Here is a 26,118-nt window from a genome sequence, read left to right on the forward strand (position 1 = left end):
CGATATTCGAATTCCTAGTGAAATCGAAATTTGGTACTCAGCTATCTGTTTATACTTTAAAAACGTTAACAAGTGCTGTGGATCTCAACCAGTTGATTAATTTAAAAGATATTTCTGCCCAAATATTGAAAAAAGTAATGCGTGTTTTCGAGCGCTTTAAGCTCGAAAATAACGAAAAATTTAAGAGATGGCCTGCAAGGTCAACTATTTTTCAGTTTTTTTTTTAAATAAATAAAATAATTGATTTGTTGAAAATAGTTTTATTATGATTAGGATGATTACACAAGAAACATTCTTTTTCGTATTCAAAATCATTCATGACACATAAATTGAGATACAGAATATATATTTTTAGAGACAAACGCGCTTGACATTTTTATTTGCAAATTGGTCAATTAAATCTTCACAATCCAAACGTTGAAGCAACTCTGATTCAATGCATAAGATGGCTAAACTTCCACATACTTCCTTGTTCTGAATTGATGCAATCATTAACCGGCTTTGTTTTTGTACCTTCCTTTTTTTGTGAAAAATCCATCTAGTTTAATATTTCATTCTCCTTTTTATTTTTCTCCAAAGCGCGCTTTCGATACGCAAATCCGCTTAACTTTTATTTCCGTCAGTGAATCATCATTGTAAATTATGCACAGGTTATATGTCTAGATAAATATATAAATTTATTGTGTTTATTTTTATTTGTAAATGCACACATTTTGAAGCATTTTTGATAGCGCAAAAAAGATTTTTTTCTCAAGCCCCGAATTTTGCCGCCCGGGCACTAGCCCCTAGTGTAAATTTAACGTTGCTAGCACATATTTTTTAGTACATGGCTGGACAATAAGGCCGGTATTAGACTATAAAAGATATATGACATAGATCTTTTATAAAATATTTTTTTTAACAAAAGTTTCTGAGCAGTAGAGTAGTATTACACTGTCAAAGAACTTTGTATATTTTTAAGGAAATTGTGATGCTTAACAATTTGGTAGCCGAAACGCACCAAACAAACTTGTCTTCGGCCATATTGTTTTGAAATTGCCAAATATTTTGTCAAAGGTAATCGCTTGTTGTTACTTCCTATAAAATATCTTCTATAAAAGGAGTGATATTACACTGTCAAATCTTTTATAGAAGATCTTTGTCAAATATCTTTTAGTCTAATACCGGCCTAATATATGCGAGAATAAGAAGGCTTCTGGATTTAGCTTTCATTTTTTAAATAAACAAATAAAAAATTATTTAACATTACCAAATTAATTATTTTATTTTTATACCTATACTTACCTATCCTAAGAGATCTGTTCTCTTACCCCTTAAGATATCCTCACATACTCCTCGGTATTGAATATCACACATTTTTATAGTTATTACAAAATACATACCATTTTTTTTAATGAAATTTAAATATGAATACTTTTTAGTTAAAAAATTGGTCACTTCAAATATTCTTTAATATAATTTACTGTTATATCTATTTTTTATACTCATCTTTTATTGTTATTTTTTAATTTTTCACCACTTTTATGTTTTTGTAAAGTACATTTTGGGATTGGGAAGTGAGGTGAAAAAAAGACAATAAACTTTTAATATTTATTATCCATCATACAAAAAAGAAAACAATATTAAATGAATCATACATTTTCACAATATTTTCATATCACATATCAATCAATACTTTCATACAAACATCCATAAAATTAATATTCTAATAACTCATTTAAGTATATATTTTTAAGAGAAACTTTTATAAATAATAATCGTTTATCTTACCCTAATACGGTCCAAGATCATAATTTTTAATTAAGTAAAAGTGATACGAAACAATCTGATGGAAAAGGTACAGTATTTAAGAACATAATCTGTGTTTAGTTACACTGGAAACTTTATAGAACTCCTTGCACTTAAGTTTTGCATGTACACATAGAGGTGAAAATAAATAACAGGCAGGGGCGGATTAGAGTCGCTTAAAAATCTACTGTAAAAATTTATATAAAACTACAGTTTGTGATGTCCAGTAGCGGCTTTTAACTGGCCTAACCTCAGCCAACTTTAATCTGCCCCGTGGAGGAATGTAGACACATGCAAGTAGTACACGACAACACAGAACGCTGTGAAACATCCAACCTTATATAGACTTTCAGGTAAGAGGGTTTTACCAAACAAACTGCACAGTTATAGGAAAATTGTATAGCTGACATCTCGGTAATAATTTAGATTAATTTTATAAATTAAATTTGACATTTCCATGTTAAAAAATGTATACTACATTGCATTAAAGAAAAATACAACTGTACTTAATACAAACAAAAGTTTAATATGGAGGCCCAAGATTGAACTGTGAACCTTCAGAGGAAGTAGAATCAATTTCCTCATACTTGGTCAGTTTGCTTCCCCCGTTACCTGACAGTCTATGCCTAGGCTGGTGGACATTGAATGATGGAGGCTTGTGTGTCTGATACTTTTTGAGGCTGGTTCTGTGGTGTGCTAGTAGTGGTTGGGAGTTGAAGGACCGTAACGACTGCAATTGTCCAATGGTGTCCGGGTCAGGTCGGGTTGCTCTATCTCAGCTCAGCCTCACAGGAATATCTGCAAACAGAACAGAACACTCATGACTAGTGAAGTCGGTTGGCGCAGGGAAGAGCTGAGTATTGAGCACACCACCGCCCGTGTTAGTACAGGTTAGGAAGAGGAAGAGGCGTCCACCAGCCCAAGAGGCGAGGGAGGGGAGTTATTGCATAAAATACTCAGGGTGGTCCGAGTCTTTCTCAAACCTCTTGGCCTCCTCTTGCATGCTCTCTTTTATTTTCAAAATAGCAGCCGATTCCGTTTGGTCCTGCAAGGAAAGCGACCTTTAGTGGGTAAGTGTCAGTCTACAAGCGCAGGGGTCCCACCAGGAATGACTACGTTTAGGAAAGGTACTAGGGATCGGTTTCTAATTCATTAGAATGGACCAAAATGGTTCTTCATCTAGTCCATGATACATATTTCCACTACTGAATTAATTTAGTAGCTAAAGCCATGTAGCATTTTATGAAAACATCTACTGTACGAATCTACTGCTTCTGTTAAGGTCGCTTCACTGTTGATACTCGCAGTTGAAGATCGAGTGCTGGATTACTGCATAAACTTTATCACTCAACAAGCCAATATTAAAAAAAAATAAAAATGTACATTTACTTCTAACACAGCACTCTAAAACATTCCTCTATAAAAAAATACTTTATATACCAGTATTTATCTAGATATTTAAATATTTTACAACGATAATGAATTTTCGCTTGCTTGCAAGTCCTTTCCCCTTAATTACGAGACAAAGAAAACAACAATAATTTTCCATAAACTCGATCTTCCACCATTACACTAAGTAACTGTTAAAGCAAATACATAACTCTAACAGAACTGAATTCTTACCCACATACAATTCGAGAGAATTTGCAAATACCGAAATGACTAATATGACTAACTGGGTAACTCGGGACAAAAGGCAAATTTACGTGTTTTAGTGGGACCCCTGAAAGCGAAAGCACCGGCCACCGCAACTACTCACGTTTTCGCCTCCTCCAAATCCAATATTATAGTCCCCCATGCCACTTCCGCTATCCTCTCTTGGCGTACCCGGTCCACCATTGGCAGGGGAGTTCTTCATACCGTCCATCCCATCTCCGTTTAACACCGGTCCCATTGAGTTAGGCCCCATGGGTCCCATGGGGCCCGATCCATCCGGCCCACCCCCCATCTGGAAATCCCCTGGCATGTTGCCACCCACGGCGGGTTTCATTAGCGTGTACATGTTCTCTCCGCCAGAATTACTCGAGTCTTGAGGGCTAGGCATGATGGGAGTGCCGGGGCCAGCGGGGCCTGCGGATCCTGGAGGTCCCCCATAGTTGCCTGGTGATGATGACGAATAGTTCATCGGCTAGAAAAAATTTACTTACTAATCCTAAGCTCTATCCTTCACGGGTTGTATCAGAAATTCTGCTTACCGTCGACGTGCTAGGTTGCCATTGCGGTCGTCCACCAGGGCCTGTCATCGTCATAGGAGGCATTGGCCCCCCTGGACCTAAACTACTATTAGGCGGTGGCCCTCTCAATCCTGGGCCGTAGGTACCTGGTCCTAAAGGTGCCATGGAAGGCCCCCTTGGTGGGTTCATTCTATTCATAGCTGCTGGTGGACCTAACGGAAATTGCTTTTTTTATTATTTTTGAAAGACACGCCTCTTAAGGTATGTAGAGCACCAACGACACCGCATGCCAGCACCAATGAGACATACCATGCAACCAAAAAATATGCACAAGTTTTTATTATTTATCTTTCAGAAAATTTATGTGCAACTTTAGATAGAAGTGTGGTATCTTTACATACTTGTGGGGCAAATTGGACAGTAACATTAAATATATATATATATATATATATACTGAATATGGAATATATAGAGATGTGCCGCGGACATGTCGCGAAAAGTGAACATGTCCTGAGGACACTTTTCAACATTGAAAAGTTGTATGCGCATGCGCGGAATTATTTGTTGCATTCATAATTCCCTCAAAAAATTTTTGATGTTGGTACATGTAGAGTAAAGATATTTAGCCATTTTTTTTGTAATTTTCTTGTTTAACTGAAAGTGACATTTTAAAAATATAACATCTTTTAAATGTCCATATTTTATTATTTTTGGCAAAGTTAACGATAAACAATAAATAACATTTAATAAGACATATTCATTAGAATAAATTGCTTTGTAACGTCACTCATAGGTGCCTTATTAGATTCAAGGTCAAAAATACTTTTCCCGACATGTCCGGACATTTCATCCACATGTCCGTAACACACTTTTCCGAAAAGTGCCGATCTCTATGGATATATGATCTATAATTATTTGCAGCAGTAAGTTAACCTACTGAATAGTTGTCCAACTTAGCCCATACTTTGATCAACTCGTAATGTTGTGAAATGTTATGCGTTTAAATGTAACTGTAAAAAAAATTGCAACTAAAACATGGTTTGAACAATAGAACTTCACATGCAGTTTTATAACATAAAAAAGGAGTTTATTTTTCAAATATATATGTGAATGTAAATATTTTTCGTTACGTGCATAAGTGCCTACAAACTAGGCAACTATCGAGCCCTGAGTAATATGAAAAACTTTAAATGAACTATGTTACAGTTTACAACTGAAACTTTGAAATTTCCTAAAAAATAATAATTAAAAACAGTACTGCATAATTTTTGTCCATGGTTTATATGATATAAAAGCAAAGCAAGCAGAAGAAGTGTATGCATATGGATGTGTGATGGTGAAGGAGCGCATTTGCCTACCTTGCCAACCTACAAATTCTCCGCCTTCACCTGGAGACAGAAATAGATGCATTACATGAGGCATACACTGCTCAAAATTAGATAGGGACACAGCTTCGCACCGCATATAGTTCTATTGAAACCAGCACAAATAATAAAACATCCCCATTTTTTATTATTAAGTAAAACCTGAGAGACTTGTATATACATATAAACACTTCAAAATGTACAAATGAAAATCACGCAGGGTAACTATTTCATTGGAAATAGTAGACAAAATACATTTTTATATTAGAAAATAAATATATGTGTATACAGTTGATTATAATAACAGCTTACTAAGACACCAATCACTTATTATATTTACTTTTAAGTATTCTCCAGTCAAATAAACGAACAATTTATAATCACTATTTATTTTCCTTCACTGGATTTGAGCTTAATGAAAATAAAAATTAGAAACCCTTGGTTAAAAATAATTAAACAAATTATTATAAATGTTTAACTTCGAAACTGAAAAGTGATTCATTATCATACTGACTGCAATAGAGCTTAAGCGGCATCCCTGTTTAGTTTTGTGTAGTATATTATGAAACCGCTTCATGCTTGTGCAATTCTCTCATTTGTTATAATCAATATTAAAGTAACTTTATTAATTATTAATAATTAATCGCTATCTTCACACCTTACAGCTAAAAAGCGAATCCATATCGTTTTGCAAATTTCTAAGGAAAATTTTGTTTAGTAGAGAAAAATTTACATAATTGCAGGTCTTTCGTTAGTTTAATAATATAAATTTCTATATACTTAATATTTGTATGTTTAAAAAAAATGTAATTCGTTCACACTCTAGTCGTAACTTCTAAAATTCTGTTACGGGATTTATTAGTATTTAATTTATATGTTCTTAACAGTGAAAATTGCTAGATTTAACCAGAAGCTCTGTAGCTATAAGGTGTTATAAATTAAAAAAAAAAATACATATATACGAATGTTTTATAGAACATATTTACCTTGCCTCGTAGGATCCATGTTATTCGGCATCAAAGGCTGTCCTGGCGGCTTTAAACACAGATGTTAAATGAAATAAGTTTGATTTATTGTCGAACGATATGTAAAATTCTTTTAAATATAAATGTCTGAAAACAAGATAACAATGGAGCGTTTGTATGAAGTGATTATTTTAGTTAAACTTGTTTAAAATATTTTTTGAAATTGTTCTAGTACAGACACTGTTATCTTGTTATAAACCAAGAGACATATACATACTCCATTAAAATCACTTCCAATTTGAGGCATTCTTACTCCGGGCCTGGGGCCCGCTGGATATCTTGGGCCCATAAACGGTTGTGATGTCATAATTTGTGAATGTGGTGGTGGGGGTTGTGAATGCGGCGAGGGTTGACTTGAAGGATGCGTTGGTGGCGACGGACGTAATGTTGAATTCTAATACAAAGCACTAAGTTACGATACTTCCAAAAGGGGCAGATAGATATGTATTTTAATTGATATATTTACTGTCTGTAGTAGCATTGTACCATAAACTTTCTACAGTTCTAAATTTCTATGACCTTTCACAGATGTGATGAAAGTTATCGATATTCCAACAATACATACACGAATAAAAAAAAAACACGTATATAAGTCATTTTAAAATATGCTTACAGGGAAGAATCCAGGAGGTAAAGGACCACTTGGCATGCCATCAGCAGGCGGCATTTGACCCAAAGGACTTGGAGCGGGTCCTGTGTTCTGAAACATGCCCTTTTCTAATAGTAAAAAATGATTGTTCTATGCAACAAATAATTTTTTAGCAACTGCTAGTGGAAATTATCATTCAAACTTTATCTTTGATTGCATTTTATAAATTAAAAGGATTTCCTAGATATTTAATTTCCATCGTGAAATTGCAACTAGCAGATGATGTGTAGGTGTATACTACAGAAAATTCTAAATAGAAACTTACATGTGCTATGCCATTTACTCCATACCCAGAATTTACGAAACCCTGAAAAAGAAGAACGAAAATTAATATATAAGCATTATACATCCGTATTATCAAAAATATGTGAACAGAGTGGTCACTCGAAAATTGCCTCCCTATCGAGAACTGAAAATAAGTGCAAGAATAATACTTGTAGGAAACTTTATATTTCTCATAAAATATCTGTTACAAAATCAATTGAAATTATTTTACTGTATATAATGAAGTGTCATTTTTTTACTTAAAATATTTTAAAGAATTATAGAAAAATTTTACTAAAATATTTTAGTGTTATATCGATTTTTTGTAATTCAATAATTATTTAAAATAATATTATTCATCTGTATAAAAAAACCTGTAATATTTATTACCCACAGGTACAGGGTACAGATTAAAATAAAAATATACCTACAATAATTATTAACGGGACCGCCCTGTATACTTTTTTATTATTATTAATTCTTTAAATAAAATTATTTAAAGAATTATAGATCATCATGTGCCAAACAAAGTGGAAAAAATATATCAACAGAATTTTATTAAATTATTTCAGTGCTTTAAATTCTGTAACAGCTATTTATTATTTTCAACAATAGTTTCACGTTTTACGAAAATAAATATATAATTTTTTTAATTAGTGAAATTAATTTAATCGTGGCAACAATGCGCTGTAAGTGTAGCATTTAAATAGTACGCATAGAAATCTTGGAATCTCGCTTTCTAATTTATCATTTGTAAAATTTTAAAGTGGCCTTTCACTGGCGTGCTAAAAAGATTGAGTAGCAGGTATACCGCTGTAATTATTACTAGCATTATAAAAAGATGTTAATACCTTGCAATAATTTACTGATATCTATTATCAATAAATATGCATAATGTCTATCAAGATCACAGCTCTCTAATCATCCCCAAATAAAGAATGAAAAATATCCGCAAATCTGAACGTAAAATAGTTTTTTCCTCTAATTAACGTTTAAGTATTTATTTATACTTTTTTTTTAAATTATATCACCTACACACATAATATTTAGGTATATGAATTACCTCGTATATAATTTGCCAATACTTTTCGAGATAGGTAACACATTTTTAAAGGTCACCCGGTATTGGATAAACAAACCGAAGCACGAACAAGTTGATCTAAAAATTCTCCACGAAATGCTGCTAATATCCATAAAGTCATAAAAGCAATGTTTATTTTACAAGATACTGCAAATGCGCAATCGAAAATTTATAAATGCACGTTTAAAATTAGCATATATTTAAATACATAATACCCACCTCTAGTTTCCGACATAATACAAAACGTTATTTCGATATTTTTATTTCTCTTGAGCGTCTAAAGAGTTTAGAAAAACAATTATAGACAAACCTATAAATGACAAATCTTAAGCGGGTATGTAATTACTACTTAATTAACCCTTTACTTAAAAAGAAATAAAATCAATAATGTAGGTATAATTTTTAACAAATCTAATTCCCTCTATTTGTTATGAAACTGGTTAATCATGGGTCACATCCAAATTATAGTAATTTATGTAGATGCATTTTTGCTCAGTTCGAAAATATTATTTCTGCAGAAAAGGAACTATTTTGTTCTACTGAAATTAAGTTAAAATTTTCCACCTTTCACCACCGTAGGCTGAGTACTGCGAAGGCCGAGGTTTCTTTGTTTTTGAGGCTAAAATATTTTTTTAATTGTATAATTTATTACGCTACTTGAAAATATTAAAACGTACATAAGCACTAATTCTTATTTTACCTAAGACAACTTGCTCTAGGCCAACTTATACATACAAGAAATCTATATAACCGTTATCTAAACAGTTCATCCAACTCTTCAATGATTTATAAACGTTCAACTATAGTCGATTATACCCGATGTTTGCCGGGTGTTTGTTAGTAAACCTTGTAGGCCACCTCCGACAAATATATTTGCCAAGATTATCAAATTTATAAATATTTGCCGAGTTCAGGATGTGGAAAATAAGATTGGTGTAGTGGACCAATAAAAACTTACACCTTAGCATTGTTTCAAGTCAGAGCAGACTAGTTTTTGTTGAATCTTTAGTACCTTTACATAGTACTTATAGGTTATATTTTTAGAACAGTATTATATTTAAAACAATTAAACTTGCTAAATACGCACACTCAATGCTGTCAACATTTTTTCAATGTATAATTTTTATAAAAATACTAAATATAATGATGGGATATATCTACATTATGGGAATACGCATTTCGAAAATAAATATTGATGTAACAGCACGAAGAAAGTTTTATTTTTGGAACTGTATACATCAATACAACGTGGTGAATTGGTTTACGTTGCAGCTTTAGTTTTTGTGATTTTTAGACGAGTAAATTTAAATACACGTTGGAATTTTCAGTCAATTTAATAATTAGAAATTAAAGAGAAATTATAAAGCAGTACCATCTTTTAAAAACAGTACGAACAGAAGACTAATATTTACCATTTGTAAAATTTAATTGCAATTATTTAGAAAAAATACACGCTCGTACACACCAAAAGTATAATATTTATTAATATTTTCTTGTTACATAATTATGCTTGCGACGGCTGTAAGAATTATAAAAGATAGATTGATTTTGTTCTCAATCGTCACTTACGCGAACCATGTTTATTCTAAATAAAGCTATCGTTATGTAAATATTACGTATACCCTGTTATGTCAATCATAGTTCATAACACTTCCCCGTCAATTTTATTATTAGTAAAACGGTATCATAAAAAACAAAAATCACTGTCACTTTAATCTAGAATATACAATTGAACGCAGCAAATGTTTATACTTTATCGAAAAATGAGAAGTGATTTTGTTTCATTACGTACAAATGACAATCCAAAATGATGAAGTTCCTAATTTTAGCAGCAGTTAGAATTTTGAAATGAAAGGACCGTTACGTCTATATTAATAATAGTATTACTAAATAAAAAAGATGCCGTAAATAAAATTAAACAATTCATTTTTATAAAGCAAACAAAAAAACCGAAATTAGTTTCGAAATAATATATTTTGATGGCGTTTATATAAATAAAAATATAAATTGCACTGCTCTGTATACAAAATTTAGTGCAACATTTAGGAACCTAAGTATGCATAATAACAAGCCGTTTAAATTAAAAAATAAAATAAAAATTTAATTTTTAATTGATTTTAAAGTTAAAATATGTCAGATTGACATTTTTTGTAGTGCAAACATTATTAATTGAAATATTTGATTCCCAATAAGTCATAAAGTAAACCTACTACTCTTATTATATGTGACCCTGTAATATATTTTTTATATATTCCCATTAAAGGTCATAATAATCACCTTCAACGCACGAAACTTTTATTGTCAACATTTCTCAAACAGACACAGAAATATGTATTTCATATCCAAATATAAAAAATATCCCCAGATTAAAAGAAAAACGGTTATTCTGGAGGACAGGCATTTATAAATTTTCGTTGCCAAGAAACCGAAGAGCTGTCGACTTGATATCAAAACTACTGTCGTACGTCGTACCGTAATTCTAGCTCGGTAGATAAAAATTCAAGGCTCTCTACTTGGGCTGTAAGAATGTTAACCAAACAAGCAAATAAATACAAGCCAAACCACATAAACGGCGCACCGAAGGAAATGAACATAAATCATTGATTAAATAAATCTTTCCAGGATTAATTCATCCAATTTTCAAACAAACTGACGAATTCAAAGTACAATTTCAAAAACTAAAAACGACATTTCGTCGAGTACTGAACTGGGCGAGTATACCTGGTCAAACGCGTATACTCGGCGCGACGTTGCCACATATCAACACCACGAAGTATTGATCCAACTAAATACTAGCAGAACAGAAAAATACTCACGTAATCATGAAAAGCCTTTGCTTCTGAAGAATGCTCACAAGTGTCCCTTCTTTCTGGAGCCGCACAATACAAATCCCAAAAAACACTGTAATAATAATACAGTTTGTAAAATGACTAATTAAATGTAAAATGACAACTTACCACCACCATGAATGTAAAAATCCTGGTGGTTCTCCTAACGTTATATTTTTCTCCCATCGTATCTACAATATAATTTGATTTTAAGCATATATCAAGAAAATAAAATAAAGTACAATCAACTTTACCTCAGATAAGAAAGTTTGGGCAGCCTTTTGGGCACCGACGTGCAGTAAATACTCGTAAACGTACAATGCCAACCTGTGGAAAATATTTAGTCAAAAATATAATCCATTAATTTAAATATATTAAATACAAAACGAAATTTAAACTGAAAATATTTAAATGTAAACAAAAATTACTACATTACAGTATTAGCACAGCATAGTTAAATAAAACAGAAACAATAGGCTAATAAAAGATGTTTAAAATATAAACAAAATAAATCGTAAATATTAAAAAGCACGTGCTTGTCTATATGTAAAAAGTTTAGAAAACTTATATTAGTGAGAGCGATTACTTAGGTACAATATGCAAGTATTAAGAGGATATTTTCTTAAAATAAGATATAGATAGGTATCTAGGAGAATAATTGTAAAATGGGAAAACAACTTACTTTTCCCTAGCTTGTGCATCGGACGGCACTGTTGATCCCTTTCCTTTAGCGTACATTTTAAAAATAAATAAATCTACTTAGCAAGTAACCTACATGCACTTTAGTTTAATATTATTTGAAACACGATTATTTGCTGGAACACGCTGGTCCTACATGATAAAAGATGCGGTTCATTGCATTATCTCAAAGACAGCACTATAAAATATCACTTTACAATTCGTAACATTTCTCAAACAGTTCTTTGATACACAATTCAGAGAATATCATATTAGATATACAACCAAAAGCTTTACACAACACGTCAAATCAAAATTCTTATTCGACGCCGCTACATAAAATCATCACTAGGATACTGTGCATAGAGCATGCGTTGAAACTACGTCCCGTTATAAAATGACTGCTGTCTTGCTTCACTGCTTCCTTTGTTCGTAAATACGTATTTTGCTAAAATCACGACACTTATTCACTCAAGCTTTGCATTTTATAACTTGAATTTTGACCACACTTTGTTAAGAAACACTCTCTCTCAATGTTTTGGACCAACTAACATGGCAACGACCCTATTTGTTATATTATTGCGGATGCGCAGTAATGGGGGACAAAACCATTCCAAATCCACCTAAATACACGAAATTATTCCCTTACGTAGTTTTTTAAATTTAATCCATGTAAACCCACCCTAATATAAACATAATTTTATATTAGAAACATATAAATTTAAAGTTTATAACGAAAAATCGAAATATTTAGATTTTAGGTAGGTATATTTTTTCCGACATTTCTAAGTACCTACCTACCAATCCTACCATGTAATTTTTTACCGTTTCAAATATCTAGTCACATTATGCAGTCACTTAAAAAAATTAAAGGATAATCTTAGTAAACTATAGGTAAGCCAAAAAAACCAAAAATAATTAAATCCATAAAATTGTGTACATAACCAACTTAGAGTGGGGGGGAGGGGGGAATTGTTTATTTAAAAAAGTATAGATTATTACCTACATAATTATATATTATGTACTACTATTGCTGTGAAAATATGGTATCTGGGTCACTCATACTAATAGCCTTGTTTACTATTACAGTTATACACCTTTTTTCTTTTTTATAATTTCACGAAATTAAATTCATTCGTTAAAAAAAACGGCTTTAATCGGTATATACATTTTCTAAAAAAGTAGATATCCTTACTGTTCAGAAAAAAAATATATTTACTTTTTTCATTAATAGGCCAACATAGGCTCGCTATTTTATATTTAAGGCACATTGGCGGAAAACATAAAGTTGGTAGTAATTCTGCGACGAGTTGATATAATCCAATAGGGGAACAGAATGCCATAAGTGACCTCATTATTTTTAGGCCAATTTTTGAGAGCACAATCCATACCATACCTAAATATTTTGGGTAAACTATACATTCACCATTTATACAACAGGGTCTGGTCAATCTTTAGAATTCAAACAATTTTAGAATAGCAAAACAAACTTATTTTACAGAAAGGATTTAAATGTTGAAGTTATTTGTAAACAAATGCATACTTAAAGTACTACCATTGTATCTAGAGTCGAGTATTCTAAAATTCATTAAATATTTTTTTGTAGAGCAAAACATAAAGTGTGAATGAATTTATTTATTTGTTTAATCTGCATCATCCTTGCCTACCTGGTACTCATGGTGAATGTATTTAAGAAAAAATAAAAATGTCAATTATATTTGAAATACATTGTATACATATATTAAGCAAATTTTTATAAAACAATAAATATAGAAAAATAAAACTGTGCTAAAATAATTTATCTCAGATAAAAGATTTCCATACTGTGATGATTAGGCAACAACAAAATTACAACCCTTTTACAATATCATTTTTAAAGCCCCTGTTTTACCAACACCTAGATATACGTAATAACATGTTTATGCTGTAATGGCAATCATTTGAGGGCAGTTGGGAATGTTACACCGAATATCTCTTGCACAGAGTCGATTCTGCCTCGATTCGTAAAAATCAAACAGTATTGGCTGATGACAAAACTGACATTCCTGAAACAATTTACATTAGAACTAAAGCTTGAAAATTATTAAATTATTTACCTTGCCACACTGTAAACCAGTGAACGGCAGTTTCAACTCTTTCCATACATCCTTCAAGTCGTTTACCAATGTATCCATAAGCTCCTTAGTATGATGTGGTGTTGGAGCCAAGCGCAATTTTTCCTCTCCTCTTGCAACAGTGGGGTAATTAATGGCTTGTATATAATGCCCTTTTTCTTTCAGTAATGTATCACAAACAGCACCACACTGAACAGGGTTTCCGATTTTTATTGGAATAATATGACTTGGAGTATGTTCCACCGGGAAGCCATTGCAAAGCAAAGTGTTCCTGAGATATTTTACATTTGATTGATGTTTTTCTCTCAATTTTCTGCCTTCATCCGAAGCTAAGATTTCCACAGCTTTACAGGCGCCTGCCAAGACAGTCGGAGGCAAGGACGTTGTAAATATAAAACCAGCAGCGTAGGAACGCACCATATCAATCAACGAAGCTGAAGATGCTACGGAAAATAATTAACAAGATACATCAAGGAGGCTCGTAAAGTAAATAATAGCATGTTCATGTGAATATGATAATTACCTACATATCCACCAATGTTACCATAGGCTTTGCCTAAGGTACCTGAAATCATATCCATTTTATGGAGAACATGTTCCCTTTCACCAATTCCAGCGCCATGTTCACCATACAACCCAACTGCGTGCACTTCATCGACAAATGTTAAAGCACCATATTTATGAGCAATGTCACATAATTCCTGAAAATTTTATTAGAGTTATCCTTTATTAAATTGAACTACTGGCAATTTACCTCCAAAGGACATACGGCGCCTGACATAGAATGAACAGTTTCAAATGCAACGATCTTTGGAATTTTTGTATCAACACATTTCAGTAGTTCTTCTAAATGACCAGGATCATTGTGTCGGAAAATATGTTTAGGAACATGACTGTTTCTTATCCCCTGGATCATTGAAGCATGGTTACCAGCATCAGAAAATATGTGGCAACCTAGAAAAAAATTGTTGATAAGAAAATCTGATAATTTCCATACTTTGGATCAATGATTATACTTTTTTTTTTGTTTTCCAGAAATGAACATTATCAGTCGGCTTTAGATAAGTTAGTAGCCAAGGTCAGATTTAAAAAATAATTAATCATTACTAGTGTGCAATTATTTTTAATTCAAGGTTCTTTTTAATTACTGATCGTTATTAAAATTTTGCTTTCTAATCTGTGTGCTTTTCGAAAATTATATGTTAGTACCTGGCAATGCTTTAGCTAAAGTAAATAATGTAGAATCATTGGCAACAAAGCAAGACGTAAAAAGTAATGCTGCCTCTTTCTGATGTACATCTGCAAGTGTTTTTTCAAGCTTCTCATGCAAAGTAGAATTTCCCGAGATATTTCTTGTCCCGCCAGCACCTGTACCATATTTCTCTAAAGCATCACTAAAAAAAATGAAATGTTTGATTCGATTTTTTGTACTGTTTTTATACATACCGAACAGCGTCTTTAACTTCAGGATGGCAAGACATGCCGAGGTAATCATTTGAACACCATACGGTTATAGGTTTTTCACCCCATGAATACTCCATAGCACGAGGAAATTGACCTGGTCCCGCAAGTCTATTAACTTTTTTAAAAATTCTATAAGAATGTTCACGTTTCTTTTTCATTATTTGTTGGTGGAAGAACTGATCATAAGCAAAAATATCTAAAAAATAATTATACAATTTAATTTCATAAAATTACCACTTAAAAGTATCACTTTTATTGTATTAGAAAAAATCAGATATTATTGGAAATACTGTAAAAAATTTAAATTGCTTTTTACTTGAAATCTTTAAATACACATTTCAGAATATGAATGATTCACTTTGATTTGGGAAATTCCCTATTTACAGGGGATTTACATAAAAGAACTTTTCAACTGTAAATTTGAAATTCTATATTAAATTTGAATTACTAATACTGAAACACATACTCTGTTCAATATAGTGAATTATGCTGTTATAATAAATTATTATTATTTTAATGAATAACACCAAACATTTACTTAGTAAGGAACAATATTTTCTGTTCAATTTTTGGGGAATTTTTCAAGGTTATTGTGTTATACAACATCATTTATTTAGTAACAGGTAGTCTTACTACCTAAAATATTTTTTCTGTGTTCTCCCCTAAAATACATACATATTTTTTATAATTAAGGTCAAACTAACACAAAGGATACATACTTTCACTTTCCTTGACTTTGTTCTCAATATTTGACTCAACAATATTCTCATCCTGCGGAACTTCTACAATTACAGTTGCCACTTCATTTAGAAAAGGACAAGAATTTTTTGCTTCATCCTTAAAATCTAAAAATAAAATGTAAAACAGAGAATAAAAATCATTGTATAAGCACCTCACCTTGTACTTGGGTAGCTAGCTCTTTCTTAGTCATATCATTCAAATTCCGTGAGATAACAGGGCATTGACTGCCATACATTTTTAGCAAAATCGGAGCATAATTCTTTACGTAATTTTTGCTAAGCCTTGTTAGAAAAGGGCAAGACATATTTGACGATGTGGAATAACCTACAAAAAATTATGTAATCCTAATTAAAAGGATATTTTGCAGACTACTTACCTTTAAAACACTGAACTAGCTGAATTCGATTCAGAAGATTTGAAAGACTTGTAAAATTCGTCTACAACCGACAAAATTTAATTAGAAAGTGAATTTTTTTAATTATATGCTTTCTACACAGTCAAGTAGGTCATATATTACATTCGATTCACAGGCTGAGAGCGACAGCACTAAAGCGCGTCTATTCAAGTGAACGTACAAATACAGCTTTGACTTTGACTAGAATGTATTACTTGTTACTTGGATGAAACGTAATATACCTACCCAGTCACGATATCTGAGTACGATAAATTTCGAAAGTCATGCCAACTCAGTAATTAAATCGACAAAGGATTGAAAAAATTGACCTTATGCATTGATTATCAATAATGAATTTAAATTAGGGAAGGAAATTACATATATGTCATCGATTGCGAACTAACTTATTATAAAAAACAAATGATAATTTTGCTAATCATTACCAAATAGTATTCGTGACAGACGATCTTAATAATTATACCTATCTAAAATAATTTATTTGGGTTACGTTACTAATATTTCCATTTTACCAGATATTATCTGTAAGCAATTTATTTGTAGAAATTATCCAAATAAGTTTATTTCGTTGAATATTTTGCGACTTTTGAAATATGAAGTACCTACCTAATTAAATTAACCCTTGCAACAAAAAAATAAGAGGTCACTTAGTTTTTTTTGATATGACAATATTTTTATTTATTATTATTATTAAAGTCAAATACCATACATTTCCAATAAGGCCTGGAAATCTTGTAAAAATAAAAATATTTAGAAAATAATTGTATAGTTCCATATCATGAAGTATGCTTAGTAAATAGTAAAATAAGTATTCAATGCATATACACCTTGTAGGACTCTGAAATTTTGTTTACGGGGGTTATCAGATATGTTCTCTTCAATGAAAATAATGCCGTCAACGTAGCACTGTCATATGTCAAAATTGTTAAAGCTTTCCTGTACCTAAATCTAACAATTTTGACAGATGCAAGCGGTACATTTTGAAAACTTAAAACCGACAATAAAATTTTTTAAATTCAAATGGAACACCCTTATATTTTTCTGAATCATATTATAGAAAATCAAATTCTCTTTTCACCGATATAGGCATTGTAGGGGTTACAGTTTCAATTATCTCAGATATTTGCGGTTTACTTACATTTTCAAGAATATTACAGTAAAATATCATCAAATGTGCCTTAAAAGACAAATATTGGTACTGTTATTCAGTATTCTGCATGTATCAAGTATTTGCTCAACAAGAAAAATGCTAAATAATTATTATTCTAATGAAGATATTTTGAATTTTTTTATATCCATGGAACGTTCACCGTGAATCAAAATTATTAGCTGTATTTCTATGATTTGGTATGTTGCAACAGAAACAGAACAATTATTGAAATGATTTCGGATGGTTTTCTTAGAATTTCTCTCTAATTTTTAATGTTGTAAAAGTTTTTAAAGAATAGCAAAGACAATAAATAAGATCATTTCAAATAACTAATAAATGCATTATTATAATTTTATGATATTTGGAATGAAGTTGAGAGGATACTAACTACAATTTAAAATTTTGTTTACTTTACATTTCATTGTTTTCTTGAAGGATGTTGAAGGAATGAAAGGATGCTTATTTGCTCTTTATTGTACTTGCATTTGCTAATAATAGTATCACAATGGAAGGAAATCTTATTAGGTATTATTTATGTGTAAATATACCCCCTCATTATTGATGCAACAAACGTGAAACAACGCACTTTATTAATGTAATTTATGAAAAAAAAATCAATGTTCTACAAAGAACGCTATTGTATGTAGATGGCCGAGTTTCATTTGCGTCAAATTCTTCAAATTTTGCAAAATACCAATTCATAGAAATGTAGCTAATACTGATTCATGGTGAAGGTCCGTCCCATGGATATAAAATAAATTCAAAATGTCTTTAGAATAATTATCCTGCATTTTTTTGTCGAGAAAGTACTTGATACTTGTAGAATACTGAATGACAATACTAATATTTGCATTTCAAGGCACATTTGATGATATTTTACCGTAATATTCTTGAAAATGTAAGTAAACCGGAAATATCTGAGAAAATTGAAACTGTAACTCTTACAATGCCCACATCGGTGAAAAGAAAATTTGATGTTCTATAATATGATGCAGAAAAATACAGGGTGTTCCATTTGAATTTAAAAAGTTTTGTCGGTTTTAAGTTTTCAAAATGTAACGTAAAAAATGAGACACTTAGTATAATTTTCTTCAGGTAATTTTTATTGCGAAAAGTAGTGCATCTTATGTTCTTTGTGTATTCCGAAAAGCAAGTGAAAGCTCCCAGAACGAAGAAAGATATAAGGAATTTTCGAAACGCATCTGTGAAATTTTTTGGAAAATGATTATCTCGAAAATGTTAGATTTAGGTACAGGGAAGCTTTAACATTTTTGATCTATTTTTAATTTATCTTGTCGGTAATGCAGTAATATATAAGGTGTTCCATTTAAAATAATGAAGTTGATGGCATTATTTTCATTGAAGAGAACATATCTGATAACCCCCGTAAACAAAATTTCAGTCATATTGTCTTTGGTTTCTATGAAACGTCTAATAGGCCACTTACCATGAAGAACCCTGTATAGTGACACTTACCACTAAAACCATAATTTTGACCCTGGCGTATACTCTTCACAATTCAAAAAAAATAAATATATATCTGCTGCTATTGAAAGTTCTTTTTCATTCAAAATTCAAATGAATAGAAAAGAAAATATTAAGCCAGTTGCGTCAAACATACATAATTCAGAGCTGTTTAATAGTGTATTAACGAAATCAATTTTCATTTATAATTTTCCATTATAAATACTGAACTCTTATGTATTGACGATGGGGTCATTAAAATTTTATTTCGTTACATAGGTATAACAAAAATATAGCAGAGGGTCATGATACTATTATAAATAACTTTTAATTTTATACTTGTACAATTTTTTTTAAAATTGGTTATTCTGTTGCATTCATTCATAATTATCGAATATTGCAAAAAGAGTCATGATACTATTATAACTATTAATTTTACACTTGTACAATGTACATTTTTTTTTAAATTGGTTATTTTATTGCATTCTTTTAATTCATAATTAATCCAGATAGATACACAAGTTTTATATTAAATTATTCGATAATCAATTTCCAATTATCATTTTTGAATAACTTTAATTTTTACTGAATTTTACTTGTTTCGCCAAAAATTTTAGATATATAAAATGGAATGTTGTTTGGGTTAAGATGCATCAATAAAATAAAGTGCAGTTCTCACTAGTATATTTTGTTTTGCAATAACAAACTTATCGTTTGTATAACAATGAAGGGCTGTAAATTATTAAAAATGAATACTAGCTCTATTTAAAACTTACAAGGTAAAATTTTAATTTCAATGTGAAAACCTGTTAAGGACATATAACTTCTATAAATAGTATACACTAATAACATACCTTAAAAACATCATATATATTTTCTTTTCTTTCTTGTATACATTTTTTAAAGTTTGGTACTATACTAGCTTACAGTAACAAAAGGACAATTAATTTTGACATCAAATTGGTAAATATAGCACCAATACTGAATATATATTTTTATACATTTCTTTGTAAAATTGCGCACAAACTGTTTGGTATCGTATATTGCTCAATAATCGCACCAATGAAATATCTTAAATATGTACTTAATTAACGGTGTTTAACATTTTAAAAATAACTTTTGGACTCACAACCTACAATTTTAGGAACAATAAGCATTCTATTTTTAATATGGATCTTTCAGGACTATTTTGTTAACACTGAGCAAATTCCAGGAAAAATAATTGATGTTTTGTAGTATATTAGTGGAAAAGTCCTTTTTCTCTATCACTAGTAATTTTATATTTTTGTCAGAGGCAAGTTGTTTGACATTACAAATTTTAAACAGACATAAAAATAAATCAAAACGTAACAGAAAATAATTTAGGTTGAGAAAAAATATGTTACATATTCATGTATAAATGGTTACATTCTTAAAAATTTACAGGAAAACAAATCTGACCACAAAGGATGTTATTTTACTGTGTTACTGTGATAACACAAACCATATTTAATTGAACTTGCAAAACAGATCGATGTATAAATGGAATTTCGAAAACATTCATGCACAAAAATTTATCTCTTTTGTACCTTTTTCAAAAATACTGAACAAACTGAAGAACACTAACGACATTTAGAAATTTACTTAGTAAGGCACAATATTTTTGTCTTTAAAATGCTTAACTATTACTCTGATCAAAAGGAAAAATTGTACAAACTTATTTTAATATCATGTAAATCAATTTTCAGTTGTCACCTATAATTATTGTTTAATTATTTAAAAAGAATAAATATGTTTTGTCAATAAAGTTATTTAAGTATAATTTACACAATTCTCCTTATACTTTGTATAAAAACCACAAGTTTGTATTGTATAGTTAAGCATTAGGATTGATATTATAACAGTAAAATAAATTTGCGAATAGCGCTTGCAAAAAAAGCGCCTTGGCATCTGTTTTAGCGTTATAATACATTTATAATTACTATAAGTATACTTAAATTTAAGTGATGTACATTAAAAATCAGAGCACAAAAATAAATACATTTACAAACGGATTTTGTGCTCAAATAATACAAATCTTTTTCTACGTAATTTTTAAAATAATCATGAAAATTTTAATTGTCTATCTGACTTTAAATATAAAGTTAGTTTAGAGTACATCTAAATTCGTTGATCATAAAAATAACAAATTAAGAATACTTTTTTCTATATAAATGCCTTCGATTCAATGAAGTCAATGAGCTAGAATTAAAGAAAATGATTTTATAAATCACTAATAATTAAACAAATATTTTAGATTTATTTAAAATGGAGATATTTTAACTAGGGACAGGTTTATGATTTAACTGTATTTGACGTTTTCTTACGACGTTTATTTAAGAGAGGGTTATTGGAATTTTCCAATGTTTTTATTTGTACTTGGTCATAATCTACACGCATCGTTGCCAACGAACGTGTCATCTCTTCCTGCACTTCTGGCCACATTTCTACACCCTCCTTTAACATTTTATTCGTGTGTAGTGGAGTTTGGGGAACTGCCGTGTATTGCTGGAAGGAAGACGGGATTATTTTTTAAATGAACAAAGACAGATGTCATTCTAATTTTAATAAATAACTTACAGCAATCCATCTGTTGCTCATTACTTGTTCTATAGTAAAACGTTTAGCAGGATCGACATTAAGCATGCCCTTTATAAGATCTTTGGCATCCTGACTAACGTTTTGCCATTCTGGATTGGGGAAAGTGTACTGCCCCATTCGTATTCTATTTTTCATACCAGGCGATATAGCAAGACCATGATTGCTATAAAACGGGGGAAAACCGCATAACCTAAAACAAATATTAAATCAAATGACATTCTTGTAGCCAATATCGCACTATAAACAGCCAATGAGAATGTATTGATAAAAACTAAATTTAATTATATATTTGGTACTCTAGTATGCTATCGGCCTATTGGTCTTGCAGAAACTTACAAAATATACATAATCACACCTAATGACCATACATCACAGCTTTTGTCATATTTTTCTGGTCCTAGCACTTCAGGAGCTGAAAATAATAAATATCAAATAACACTGTCTGTAGTTCTTTTCGTGACACATACCAACATAGTACGGGGTATAACATGGTGTTTGAAGAGTGTCTTTTATTAGCGTTTCCTTAGCAAAGCCAAAGTCAGTTAATTTAAGTACACCATAAGTGCCTTTTTTTGAATACAACAAATTTTCTGGTTTTAAATCTCTGTGGGCAATATTATTATCATGTAAGTATTTCACAGCTATACAAATTTCATGCATAACCTGCGCTGCTTCTAAAAATAAAATTTTAATAATTATGAGGTCATTTTTGCACTTATTGTATAAATTTACCTCTCTCAGTAAATGCGCCATCTGGTCTATCTTGTATTCTTTGAAATAGTTCTCCTCCTTCCATACTACAAAAATATTTTACGAGTTAACAGCAAGTAAACTAACATATTAAAGAATTTTGCTTACCATTCCATAACGACGAGCAAACATGTACTATTGTTGTAAGTATTTTCATAAACGTCAATGACATTAACAATATGACGACACCCACTTGCACGCCAATGTAAATCAACTTCTCTTCTGGCTTTAACGCTATCCACAAGTATCTGAAAATAAAAATAATAAACAGAAATTGAAGGTCATCATACTTTAACCAATGACTAATAAAAACTTCACTGAAAGTATTGATAGTGAGACTACCTTTAAGGCAAATTTTTCTTTTGTAGCCCTATTGAAACATTCAACCACTTTGCCGTTTATGCCTAGACCCAAAACCTGCTTCGTGATTTCGTAGTCTTCAGTTATTGGTGTACGTTTAGGGGTACGGTTATGCTTCACGTCTTTATTCATACTGTTATTACTCTTCTTTCCAAAAATTACCAAAGTAAGTCAACTGAAAAAGTAATAGATAGGTTAGGAGATAGGATTTGTTAATATTACACAATGAAAAGAATAAACAAATTCTAGTGATATGCAAATATTAGACTAAAGAATTCATTGAAAGCATAAATACCCTTTTATAGTTTCGTAATTATTTGACTTAGTTACGGACCATTGATCCTAGTAATGAAGTACCAGACCAAAATATTCCGTTTCGTACACTTCTCGTGTTACAAATGATTAATCAACTTTACTAAAAATTTGCAGCCTAACATTAATTTACCTATATAGTCCCATTTGTTATTTTTAGCATTCAAATAAGTATTTTTCTATGTTTTCATTAATGACTCGTACACCACCAATAACAAATTTTTTTTGACAATTTTTAATCACTAACGTGGTCGCTTTCCAGTTATCTGATTCTTCTTGAGTTGAACTAGTTCTGATTTCTGAATCTGAATGACTCTGTTTGAAACGGAACAGTATTATATGTTTTGTAGTTTTAGCTCTATGATATCATATTTTTTAATTTTGCTGTAAAAGGAGAACATGTAACAGCATATTCTAAGATCATTGTTATATAATACAAACCTTTTGATTCGGATAAACAACAGAGGATATTATAAAAAAAGTAATACACGCAAAAATTTAAAATCGAGACGGCTGACGACTTTAACCATTAACGGAAGAAGAAGAAGAAGATTGTTATGATTATTTTTAAGTTGTCATTTCTTATTGTCAATACTGTCATTGCCAATCTAAATTTATACCTTGTGTTGAGGCAACGTATTTATGTTATCATGAAATATTCGTTGCTATCAGTGTGCATATTTGAATCTCATTTCAATGTAAATATTTTAAGAATATCAGTATAATGTTAACTATACTGTAGTACATTTTTGTCAACCATACGGTAGCAGAACGGTGTTGTTATATGTAAACATGGATCCAGGTACACCAGATTTTTCTCTTGAAGAACGACCCACCGGCGAACGTTGGGATCCTCTAGGTGCTCCAAATGACGAAGAGAGTGATCTTGACTTAGACAAACTAAGTTTCGATTGTGACCAGCATCAGTAGGTAATTTTATCATTCAAAAATCGATTCTCATTAGTAATATTATAGATATTCTTTGGAAAAAATACGAAGTCTAGAGGAAGAACAAGAACTTCTAAATTCTTCATTATTTGCCTTGACTACCCATTTTGCACAGGTAAAAAAAAAATTGTCACCAAAACTGTTCTACTGATTACTAACCTAACGATTTAGGTACAATTTCGGTTACGCCAAGTAGTTATTGCTCCTACAGAAGATAAAGAGGAACTTTTAAAGTCTCTTGAAGAATTTGCTTTCAGAGGAATTCCAGATGTAGGGCTAGTAAAAGAACGTATGGATGAAGCTAGCTTAGCAGAAGCTGTTCGGTTAAGGCGTACACAACAAAAAGAACTGATCAGTAGACTGAAATCTCAACTGAGAGAGCTGGAACAGTATGCCTTTGAAAACGGAGAAGCAGGAGTTCCCCAGGATGTCTTATTGGAACGGCAGCGTGTTATTTTAAATGAGCTCAAGACAAAAATGAATTTAGAGCTTGATGAGCAAAATTATCATCAGGTAACTATACTTGTTTATGTTATTGAAAAAAGTGTATTATATGCTTTTGTAGATGACTCAAGCCGATGTCAGCAAACAAATAAGTGTAGCTCTTGATCAACTAGTGAGTCCACTTCGCGTTAAAGAACATCTTGTCGCACAATTGAAAACACAGGTTGCTGACTTGGAAAGATTCATAAGTTACTTACAAGCCGATACAAAGCATATAAAATGCTCATGTGGTTGTTCTTATCATGCTCTTAAACAACCTTATAAGAGTGAAACTACATTGGGTTTAATACAAAAAACTGCTACTATTTTACAAATGTTTGCCGTATTACAGTTGGGTTGTGGCTCAAATCATTTTAGAAAAAACGATTTGAAAAAAACCATGAAAGTAAATCATTGGGGGTAAGAAATTAATGTTAGTCATTAGCATGTTGTAAACCACTTTTTGCAGTGATTTACGGGCAAAACTCGAAATGGCAGTGGCTAGGGTAAGAGAACTGGCAGAACAAAGCGAAGATAAGGGTACTCAAGGTGACTACAGCAGTGACTCAGAATCTCAAACAATTATGTGCAATGTCCAACTCACTACAGCTGTGCGAAAATATTTAGCAATGTGTATAAGAGATCTTATCCAACATGGTGCAACTTCAACACAAAGTTCTAGTCTCGTTCCGTTTATCGGGTGTTTTCCTAGAAGAAGCTCTCTTATTAATACTCAAATACATGCCTGGGAGATTATTCTAGAGTATTATCACATGAAAAATGGTGAGAAATACAATTCGACCCCAGCAAGAAAGTTGTCTCAAAGTTTTAATTTGGACATAGCTGGAGCTGCTCCTTCCTCAAACAAACACAATATGCTTTGTTGTATTGGCAATATTATTTCCACACATACCCCATATAAAAGAAGTTTTGATTCTCATTTCAAAGCATTTATTTGTGCCGCTTTGAAGTAAGATTCTATTGATTAAAAATCCATAGTTTTGTTAATTCTAATTGATTTTAGTGCTAATAAACTTGTTCCCTGGTTAAATCTAATTTTCACTTGCAATCAGTTGATGAAGATGCATTACCAACCTTGGAGCTATGTTGCAAAGACAGGTGAGTAAAAAAAATTGCAATAACAATTCAAGTCCCAAGTGATTAACTCAGAAATTAAACTTGCCAGAAAGTGTGAAAAATTGAAGTTTGTGTTTAAAAATAATAATAAATGTTTCTTCTCTAGGTTTCCAAGACAGTCTAAAAAGTCTCGACACCTTATCAGGGTATAAATTTGAGCTGCCTGTCGATCTCGCAATTAGACAATTTCAAAATATTAAAGATGTATTTACTTAATATTTAGTTACACATTCTAGTCATTCCTTACCATTTTAGTTTTAAGACATTTTGTTACTGTGATCTCTAATTTGTTTTGTGGATTATTATCAATTAG

At 31.2% G+C, this 26,118-nt stretch overlaps 4 protein-coding genes across 11 annotated transcripts; 1 reads left to right on the forward strand and 3 right to left on the reverse strand.

The window, feature by feature from the left end:
* Window positions 1-1,578: 1,578 nt before the first annotated feature.
* On the reverse strand, window positions 1,579-12,426 carry LOC108916954 (single-stranded DNA-binding protein 3). Of its 6 annotated transcripts, XM_018723321.2 has the most exons (13): window positions 11,856-12,426; window positions 11,428-11,500; window positions 11,303-11,364; window positions 11,162-11,246; window positions 7,266-7,307; window positions 6,965-7,063; window positions 6,569-6,745; window positions 6,313-6,361; window positions 5,321-5,350; window positions 3,984-4,174; window positions 3,548-3,916; window positions 2,772-2,833; window positions 1,579-2,586 (listed from the first exon to the last, which is right to left on the reverse strand). In XM_018723321.2, the coding sequence occupies exons 1-13, from the start codon at window positions 11,909-11,911 to the stop codon at window positions 2,559-2,561; spliced, it is 1,323 nt and encodes a 440-aa protein (XP_018578837.1). In that variant the 5' UTR covers window positions 11,912-12,426; the 3' UTR covers window positions 1,579-2,558. The 6 variants fall into 6 exon arrangements, with proteins under 6 accessions (XP_018578837.1, XP_018578835.1, XP_018578840.1 ...); XM_018723319.2 differs by having other exon boundaries at window positions 1,579-2,833; XM_018723324.2 differs by lacking the exon at window positions 2,772-2,833 and having other exon boundaries at window positions 11,856-12,425.
* A 1,133-nt stretch (window positions 12,427-13,559) lies between these two features.
* LOC108917004 (5-aminolevulinate synthase, erythroid-specific, mitochondrial) lies at window positions 13,560-16,804 on the reverse strand. The gene is made up of 9 exons (XM_018723411.2): window positions 16,547-16,804; window positions 16,327-16,494; window positions 16,149-16,274; window positions 15,412-15,625; window positions 15,175-15,359; window positions 14,720-14,919; window positions 14,489-14,666; window positions 13,948-14,408; window positions 13,560-13,896 (listed from the first exon to the last, which is right to left on the reverse strand). Exons 2-9 carry the CDS (start codon window positions 16,472-16,474, stop codon window positions 13,771-13,773), a joined length of 1,638 nt encoding a protein of 545 aa, XP_018578927.1. The 5' UTR covers window positions 16,475-16,494; window positions 16,547-16,804; the 3' UTR covers window positions 13,560-13,770.
* A 3,061-nt stretch (window positions 16,805-19,865) lies between these two features.
* Window positions 19,866-23,553, reverse strand: LOC108917016 (MAP kinase-activated protein kinase 2). 3 transcript variants are annotated; one of them, XM_018723429.2, is made up of 8 exons: window positions 23,371-23,553; window positions 22,908-23,100; window positions 22,674-22,813; window positions 22,548-22,612; window positions 22,283-22,489; window positions 22,152-22,227; window positions 21,795-22,005; window positions 21,510-21,722 (listed from the first exon to the last, which is right to left on the reverse strand). In XM_018723429.2, exons 2-8 carry the CDS (start codon window positions 23,055-23,057, stop codon window positions 21,510-21,512), a joined length of 1,062 nt encoding a protein of 353 aa, XP_018578945.1. In that variant the 5' UTR covers window positions 23,058-23,100; window positions 23,371-23,553. The 3 variants fall into 3 exon arrangements, with proteins under 3 accessions (XP_023309868.1, XP_018578945.1, XP_018578946.1); XM_018723430.2 differs by lacking the exon at window positions 23,371-23,553 and adding an exon at window positions 23,221-23,329; XM_023454100.1 differs by lacking the exon at window positions 23,371-23,553 and having other exon boundaries at window positions 19,866-21,722; window positions 22,908-23,057.
* Window positions 23,554-24,029: 476 nt separating this feature from the next.
* On the forward strand, window positions 24,030-26,068 carry LOC108916958 (RUN domain-containing protein 1). The gene is made up of 7 exons (XM_018723328.2): window positions 24,030-24,163; window positions 24,213-24,300; window positions 24,357-24,698; window positions 24,751-25,088; window positions 25,138-25,638; window positions 25,693-25,787; window positions 25,912-26,068. Exons 1-7 carry the CDS (start codon window positions 24,030-24,032, stop codon window positions 26,019-26,021), a joined length of 1,608 nt encoding a protein of 535 aa, XP_018578844.1. The 3' UTR covers window positions 26,022-26,068.
* Window positions 26,069-26,118: the final 50 nt, after the last annotated feature.

Source organism: Anoplophora glabripennis, unplaced genomic scaffold (genome assembly GCF_000390285.2).
Source record: "Anoplophora glabripennis isolate ALB-LARVAE unplaced genomic scaffold, Agla_2.0 scaffold2, whole genome shotgun sequence".
Taxonomy (NCBI): Eukaryota; Metazoa; Arthropoda; class Insecta; order Coleoptera; family Cerambycidae; genus Anoplophora; species Anoplophora glabripennis.

Bases quoted from the DNA above. Each gene is read 5' to 3' on its own strand.
- LOC108916954 (XM_018723319.2), bottom strand. From the start codon at position 11,911: ATGTACGCTAAAGGAAAGGGATCAACAGTGCCGTCCGATGCACAAGCT. The intron at 7,308-11,161 runs GTGAGTATTTTT...CTTCTTTTTCAG, and splicing joins CAAAGGCTTTTCATGATTAC to GGTTTCGTAAATTCTGGGTA. The intron at 6,362-6,568 runs GTATGTATATGT...CTGTGTTTAAAG, and splicing joins TTGGAAGTGATTTTAATGGA to CCGCCAGGACAGCCTTTGAT.
- LOC108917004 (XM_018723411.2), bottom strand. From the start codon at position 16,474: ATGTCTTGCCCTTTTCTAACAAGGCTTAGCAAAAATTACGTAAAGAAT. The intron at 16,275-16,326 runs GTGAGGTGCTTA...TTTTATTTTTAG, and splicing joins GCTAGCTACCCAAGTACAAG to ATTTTAAGGATGAAGCAAAA. The intron at 15,360-15,411 runs GTATGTATAAAA...CATTTTTTTTAG, and splicing joins GAAGTTAAAGACGCTGTTCG to TGATGCTTTAGAGAAATATG.
- LOC108917016 (XM_023454100.1), bottom strand. From the start codon at position 23,057: ATGAATAAAGACGTGAAGCATAACCGTACCCCTAAACGTACACCAATA. The intron at 22,814-22,907 runs GTAGTCTCACTA...TTTTATTTTCAG, and splicing joins AAGAAAAATTTGCCTTAAAG to ATACTTGTGGATAGCGTTAA. The intron at 22,490-22,547 runs GTAAATTTATAC...TTTTATTTTTAG, and splicing joins TGGCGCATTTACTGAGAGAG to AAGCAGCGCAGGTTATGCAT.
- LOC108916958 (XM_018723328.2), top strand. From the start codon at position 24,030: ATGGATCCAGGTACACCAGATTTTTCTCTTGAAGAACGACCCACCGGC. The intron at 25,089-25,137 runs GTAAGAAATTAA...CACTTTTTGCAG, and splicing joins ATGAAAGTAAATCATTGGGG to TGATTTACGGGCAAAACTCG. The intron at 25,788-25,911 runs GTGAGTAAAAAA...TTTCTTCTCTAG, and splicing joins GAGCTATGTTGCAAAGACAG to GTTTCCAAGACAGTCTAAAA.